The sequence below is a fragment of the Halictus rubicundus genome, chromosome 10 (genome assembly GCF_050948215.1).
Source record: "Halictus rubicundus isolate RS-2024b chromosome 10, iyHalRubi1_principal, whole genome shotgun sequence".
In the NCBI taxonomy this organism is placed as follows: Eukaryota; Metazoa; Arthropoda; class Insecta; order Hymenoptera; family Halictidae; genus Halictus; species Halictus rubicundus.
The window spans coordinates 5,515,864-5,522,969 of NC_135158.1; the positions used below are offsets into that span (position 1 = coordinate 5,515,864).

Sequence of the window (7,106 nt, forward strand, 5' to 3'; positions counted from 1 at the left end):
ATCATGTGAAAATTATTTCTCAGTTTGCCAACTGAAAATGAAGGACATCTCCGCAGTTTTGAAAGACATTACGTAAACGTAGACGTACACGTGAAAGATGAGGTCTAAATGGTGGTCTCTTCGCGGGGGGCAGGGTATGCTGTTTGATTGAAGATGATATGTTATCACTGTAGGTACACGAGTCTGTAGATCGTTTCGGTTTGTCCGTGTTTTCGGATTTAGACAAAGTTCAAGACACCGTTGCCGCCTCTCCGTTTGATCGAGGATCAAGTATGATCGACTGTCTGAAACGCTGCGAGCTGATAAGAGTAATCGATGTTGATCGAACATCGATTGTTGAGTGCTACAACGTGGTACGATTATGTGGACGAGAATCTGAATTTACTCGTGATACGCTTGAACGGTTAGCATTTATTAAATACAAGGACGTGTAATAACGTAGGAATTGTTTTGAATTACAGTACAATAATTTGTAGTGGTGCTTCGTTGAAGACAATCGAGTGCTATTATATCGAGAGTCTGCAGCTCTCGTTTCAGCATTGCGGTTTGAAAATGTTATCGCTGTCTTCCGGGACAGTTTTGATTACGTTCTATTGCAATATAATTTCTCATTGAGTTGTCAGAGGCCTTCACGGTTAAATCCATTGAGCGGGTATCTCGATGCCCGGAGATACGGTTCCAATTATTTCCAGAACAAAGCAGGTGACGCACCGTTATCACTGGGAATTAACCAGTCGCCGAGGGTCCTTATCAGATGCACGGTATTACGTGAGCCTAGGACATTGTTATTGTTTCCAGCTCGAGGAGAACGCGTGGCAGCGATCTCGTTATCGTGAACGCGGCTCGTGCTCGCTGCCAAACGGTGGGAACGAAGCGTGGATCATGCGAACCAGCATCGCGACACTGGTGCCACTATGTCTGCCATCGACAGCTTCCTTATCGCACGCAGATTCGACTTAATCTTATATAATCGACGCGATCTTTCGCTTTCCAGACGCAGCGCGAGGCCAACACGTCAAATTTTTCCACCCCCTGTGCTGTCACGCTTCCGGCCATTTAATTATCTCGATCCCCGGTTAATCCCATGTTGGAGGCTTTCAATCTCTGTCCATTGGTGATCCTGTTTGATCGAGGCATGGATCAGCTAAGTTTTTATTCGGCGGTGATGTGGGATTGATGATTCGAGGGGTAGGTGCGGATGAGGTCATCTCGTAGGGGTAACTTTGGGATTTTCTTACTGTAGGAGCACAAAAGAAACCGATGTGAGACTTTTATGTACACTTCTGTTCATGTTTGAAGAATGTTCACAAATTTTCTTACCTAGCAAAAATCAAAATTAAAATTGTTAGAAAATACAACCTGCGATTACTTGCAGTGTGCTCGCACTATTCGAACTTCAAATCGCCATAACTTCGTAATTTTTGGGAATTCAGGGATACCCCGAATATATTCTCAAAACCTTACTCCTTGTGTATCTACAAAGAAAAAATTCCAGGCTAGCATATTCTCTTAATTATTATAAATTACTTCATTTTTGTCAATACTTTGAAGTAGCAAGCAGTGGACTTGGATATTTTCCTTCATCAAGAACGAAGTTCACTTTCCTATCTCTTAATTATTCATCTCGTTAATCCCTCACGATCGCTCGGTTCTAAATTTAGCGATAAAAAAGAACGTTTCACCTTGTCAGGTAATGGTCCAAGCTTAAAAAACAATTAGGCTCGAATGTTTACCAATACAGAAAAAATAATGGTGATCATCAAAGTCGTCAATGTACGTCACTCATTTTTCAATGTCTGTATAATTATCGATCAAGGTAGCCACATTTTCCCGAGCCTCCTGGAAGAAACTTTCCTCCAACAACCCTTCTCCCAAGTAGTGATGCACGAAAGCTTTTTTCTCGTACATCATATCGAATTTTTCTAAGAGCATGCTCCACGTTTGTTTGATGGCAGTGTTGTTGCTCAGCATAGTGACTGTTCTCTTCGAGTTGGCTATATCTCCACCGGGAACCGATGTGGTGGGCTGAGGATTGATTCCTACCTGTGGATGAATTCCATCTATTAATTTACTCTGCGTTGCATCGTGCTTCCATCTTGTCATCTTTATAATCATTTAACTTTATAATTATGTAGCTTATATTTAGCCCCCTATAGATTCTAATCGTAGCCACCATTGTTCATCCATATCCAAAAGCACTTCATAGCGCCAGTTTTATTAAAATAAATGCTGTGAATTTATTACAGAATTTAGTACAGAATTTCAGATTAAAAATAGACTTTGATCCTACTTCAAATGCAGCCCTTCATATATGTAAAGGAGCTTTGAACTTCTAATGAAATTCAACCACAAATAACATTTAATTTTCTGTTCCCAATTTAATTTAACTTGAATCAAAATACCACTGTAGAATTTGATACAGAAATCAGACTTCGCTTAGATTTACCTTCCCACACATCGTCCCTTTGAACCCACTTCAAATTTAGCACTTTACCTACGTTCTAAAGTTACTTTGAAGCGTCACTTTGATTGAAGTGCTTCCACGAACTGCGTCCAATTTTCTGGCCCAGATTTCGTCGAATTTACATCAAAGTATCACGAAAGAATTTAAGATCAAACAATTTTTTAAAACGTTAGGGATGACATATCGATTAACATGTTTGACGTAACGCTGACGTATGATTAATTGGTAGAAAACTATCGAACCGATGACCCGCCGCGTAATTTTTCTCTAACAATTGCGCAAGTGTTTGTTAACAATGTCTGAGCACCTTGAACCCTGTCGGACTCCAGTCGACGAATTGAATGGACTTTTTCCCTTTCAGCGACGCGATTGCACTGTTGACATCACTGGGATTGACATCGCCACGGTATAGTAAACAACAACTTGTGTAAGCGCCGCTGCGAGGATCGCACTTTACCATCTGCAATTTGGTTCATTCAATTAAACCGATGAAGGACAATTTCAGGTCACTTTCGAGAAGTTTTAATTAGCACCTGGTTCGAGGGCTCGAAACAATCGTAAGTGATCTGCTGCGTGCTTATCTCCGAATGAAAAGCCATTCTAGGGCTTATCAGTGGAGCACACGTGGATAGACAATAGTGAACCCTGGGAAAGGGTATTAGGTTCGTTTGCAGTTCGCTCAGGTTCAAGTTCACGGATCCTTGGAACCTCATCGAAGCTGTGATGCTGGAAATTACTTGAGCGAGGATACTGTTCAGGTTTGTGTACTCTGCGTCTTTGAGTTCCAAGCTTCTGAACGTGGGTGATTAAACAGTTATGAGTAGACTGAAATTGACTTTGATTTCAGGCAATTTTATATTTTTCATAAAAATACTGACAGTACTGTAATACTGTATTATGTTTCATTAAAGAGTGACGGGTTGAACCTTTCAGAGATGTTATAAAGAGCTTCGTTATCAGCGAGAAAGCAACAATCCACATGCTCCACGCTGCCATGGGTAGCTAAAACAGCGTTGTAAGGCTCGACGATGACAGAGGATAGATTTGGGGCTGGACAAATTGCAAAATCTACCGTGACGTGCTTTGGAAAATCGCATGTTAGGCGTTCTAGTAGCTTAGTGCCAAATCCTCCTCCAGTACCACCACCCAGCGACCTTAAAAATGGAGAAATATGATTAACTTTCATGTATCCATTTTTATCATAAATTCATCAAATCCGCAGTGTACTGACTACACAAGGAACCTGTTGATTAGACCGGATCAGTGTCCAAACACTTAAAAGTCGGAAATACCTGAACACAATGAATCCATTCGGATTTGAGCACCGTTCCCAGGTCCTGCAAATACGATTTACTACTAAATCGATCATCTCGCAGCCAATTTGACCATAGCCGATTGCAAAATTGTTCGCAGCATCCTCTTTCCCGGAAATCAACGATTGTGGGTTGAACAGCTTGCAATATGGACCTGTCCTGATCTCGTCGATCACCGAGGGCTCTAGATCGACGATTATCGTGCGTGGAGTCCATTTTCTTTGCTGCGAAAATCGCAGTTTGTAAAACAGTTTTACAAAAGTATATTAACATTTTTCACTTACACCCAGATTCGAAAAGAACGTGCAAACAGAAGTTTCCTGAGGATTGTAGCCAGGACAAAGACAGCCGTTAGGTAAAATACCATGTTCTAAACAGAATAGTTCCCAACAGGCCATCCCCAGTTGGGCTCCAGCTTGTCCTATAAAAATTGTTACTACTTCGCCCCTTGGATCCATCGTTTATTGGGTGCCTCCCAGCCACGAATTTTCCGTTTCTCGATCGTGACGAGCTTGCAGAGATCATTTTACAAATTGTCGATCCGATTAGTGGTCACACGAAAGATTTAGCTCATTTCCGAACATTTTTTTTTAATTTTTTAACGTCCCATCTTATGTAGTTTGGAATAGCATTTTAGGTTCGAGCCTTGAAGCTGAAGGCGTCGACTTGTTGAACAGTATGTCACATTTTTTGGATACAGTAGAGTCGAAGACAACTTCTTGTTTCAAGACAACTTTTTTCTGTTCATTTGGTTCAACAATTTTTTAATTTCTTTATGAGTTGTAATATGCAGTAAATGTTAAGGGGGAAGATGGAACTACAAAGTTGAATTTTTTTGGATTGCTTACGCTTTGATTATGATAGTTATACAATATCTTTTTTACTGAGAAATGTGGTATACGCTGACACAGATAAAATGGTGTATATTTTTATAATAGTGCAAATTTTAATAAATATGCGTTGGCTAGTACAAAAGGTGTAGAAAATACTGCGTTTCGAGCAAATGTTTTATTGAGCAACATTGCATAGTATACAATAAAGTATTCCAAAGGTCTCACGTGTATTTTATGGTAACATTAAAACGGATCAAGCAACGAGCAAATTACACAACACGTAACTGACGGTTAACAACGGTTATACAGACACACATACATCGACGCTTTGAAAAACGACGACAAACATTTGTTACTTATCCTATATTCGTAGTCTGCCTAAAACGCTCGATTGGCAGTACAATATCATATATCGATCCACAAAAATCGTTCGTCCTCGCGCGTAAACGTAGAACCTTGCGAAATGGGATGGCTACACGGTACCTACATGATGATATGTATTTTGATCCCTTCGAATAGCATCAAACAACGGATGAACATAAGTACTACGTTAATGCTAGATACGAGACAAATCCTGCCATTGTATGACGCGAGAAAACTCTGATTGTGATACACTTGAACTTTAATATCTTGTGCCTAGAGACCGAGCGCACCGAGAGGAGAACGAAGTTCGTTTTTGTACTATTGTGAGTGCTGGTTTGATTTTCTTTGCGGTACTCTGGTCTCGGGTGTCATGGAAGATTCGATAACGGGGGTACAGGGTAGAAAAAAACGGAGAAAACGATTGCGCAACGTTTTACGTCGACGAGAAGTCGAAAAGGGGCATCTCGAGGGGAGTCAGAGGTGGCAAAGGCGTGAGACGCATCGAGTGAGCATTATCTAATCTGGTGTCGTCGTTCGGATTGACGGTAACAGCGTGCAGTTGCTCTGTCAGTTGACGTATCTCCTCCTCCTTGGCCTCCAACTGGCCGAGCAAGTTGCCAACCAGAGAGCGCAATTGGTAATTTACAGTTTTCAGCTCCTCTATCACCGTGCTAGTGTCTTTTGGGTACTTAAAAGCTTGGCCATGGTCATCTGGCAATGACATCAAAGTCAACAGGCTATCTTGCTCTTCGATAGTTCTATATATGGCTTGGCGAAGAGTTCCATCATACTTGTCATTAGTTTCCTCCTCTAGCTTTTTAGTTACCTGCTTACTGAGGATCTCCCTCTGCTGGTTTTCCAGTGCGGCTTTGTACTCGTCATACTGAGCTTGTTTCATTCTATACAGGGTGGTAAGTCATAGTTAGTAGGGTATAGAGCGCTTTGGTTGATCAAAGAATCAAGCGATAGTTACCTAACTACAGCAGCCTGTCTTTTGTGGTAATCTCGTTGCAGTTTCAGAGATTCTAGAGTGACCAGAGAATGAAATGAGTTGATCACAGTTGGAGGAGTTTGACTAGATAAGCTGGAGGTCTTAAAGTGAACGTAGTTGGACTCGAGTCGAGAGTGTGCCTCCCCTAGAAGACTTGCTACTATTTCATGACACTCGGCTGCCTCCTTGAATCGTCCCTCTTGTAACAACGCTTCCGCTCTCCTTTGCCTTTCGTGAGCCTATGGAAGAGAAAATGTTACACTAATACTTGCACCAATGGAGAAGGAACAATGATACAGAGACTGTGTACGGTAGCTTTGGTAGTAAAGCAAAGAGCTGGAAAGTAGCAAACAACGTTTGAAGAGTCAATATTGAGACGATGTAACTCGCACAGTCACATACTCGGGAAAAATCTGGCGAAACGCCTTGCGCAAACGAGCACCGTAAACGATGACTAATAATCACGATACGAATAAATTATTAACACACAAGGTGGAGACAGAAATTGCAGTTTCCGCGGGCCGATAAAAGGCTCGACAATACGGGACGACCTCTTACCGCGTTCAAGATTGAAGTCTCCATGGCTGATCAGCTGATCGAATGACAACGAAAACAGAGAGGCAACATGTGGGTTATTTTCTGCGATCGTGCGTCGGAGGAAACTTACGGCGGATGTACCGACCGAGCTTGGAAATCACAGACCACACACGTCATTCCTTGTCACAGTTTGAAAATTGTTGGATCACAGACGAGGTATAATCTGAGGTCGGATTAAGTGGGATTTGTCGGCTTTCGTTTGATAAAAATGTTTAATTATTAGTACTTTGATGGTGTGAGGTGTAAAGACATTGTTGGAGTGACTTGATCTAATAATTACCGTGCGATGAACGGTGCTAGAGTGTTTAAGCTATTGAGGAGAGTAAGTTACTTTTGTTATTGGATATTTGTTATTTATGCAAATATGATTGAAATCTATGATTGGAATCTGCTATTGAGACATCGGATTTGTATTTATTGAGAGATAGAGCTTTGGATCGTCTCTGATCCATAACCCGTATACATGTAAATATATAACATTTACAAAATTAACTGTTGTTATAAACTGTCACTTGGCATAATATTACAACATAATCTTATATCAA

At 41.1% G+C, this 7,106-nt stretch overlaps 2 protein-coding genes across 2 annotated transcripts; both read right to left on the bottom strand.

The window, feature by feature from the left end:
- Positions 1-480: 480 nt before the first annotated feature.
- Positions 481-4,673, bottom strand: LOC143357814 (tubulin alpha-2 chain). The gene is made up of 6 exons (XM_076794437.1): positions 4,062-4,673; positions 3,757-4,001; positions 3,391-3,618; positions 2,998-3,256; positions 2,772-2,924; positions 481-2,043 (listed from the first exon to the last, which is right to left on the bottom strand). The coding sequence occupies exons 1-6, from the start codon at positions 4,233-4,235 to the stop codon at positions 1,783-1,785; spliced, it is 1,320 nt and encodes a 439-aa protein (XP_076650552.1). The 5' UTR covers positions 4,236-4,673; the 3' UTR covers positions 481-1,782.
- Positions 4,674-4,766: 93 nt separating this feature from the next.
- LOC143357815 (nuclear receptor-binding factor 2) lies at positions 4,767-6,871 on the bottom strand. The gene is made up of 3 exons (XM_076794438.1): positions 6,523-6,871; positions 5,947-6,203; positions 4,767-5,872 (listed from the first exon to the last, which is right to left on the bottom strand). Exons 1-3 carry the CDS (start codon positions 6,544-6,546, stop codon positions 5,407-5,409), a joined length of 747 nt encoding a protein of 248 aa, XP_076650553.1. The 5' UTR covers positions 6,547-6,871; the 3' UTR covers positions 4,767-5,406.
- Positions 6,872-7,106: the final 235 nt, after the last annotated feature.

Bases quoted from the DNA above. Each gene is read 5' to 3' on its own strand.
- LOC143357814 (XM_076794437.1), bottom strand. From the start codon at position 4,235: ATGGATCCAAGGGGCGAAGTAGTAACAATTTTTATAGGACAAGCTGGA. The intron at 3,619-3,756 runs GTATTTCCGACT...TCCATTTTTAAG, and splicing joins AATGGATTCATTGTGTTCAG to GTCGCTGGGTGGTGGTACTG. The intron at 3,257-3,390 runs GTTCAACCCGTC...ACCCACGTTCAG, and splicing joins CTTTATAACATCTCTGAAAG to AAGCTTGGAACTCAAAGACG.
- LOC143357815 (XM_076794438.1), bottom strand. From the start codon at position 6,546: ATGGAGACTTCAATCTTGAACGCG. The intron at 6,204-6,522 runs GTAAGAGGTCGT...TCTCTTCCATAG, and splicing joins AGACTTCAATCTTGAACGCG to GCTCACGAAAGGCAAAGGAG. The intron at 5,873-5,946 runs GTAACTATCGCT...CACCCTGTATAG, and splicing joins AGACAGGCTGCTGTAGTTAG to AATGAAACAAGCTCAGTATG.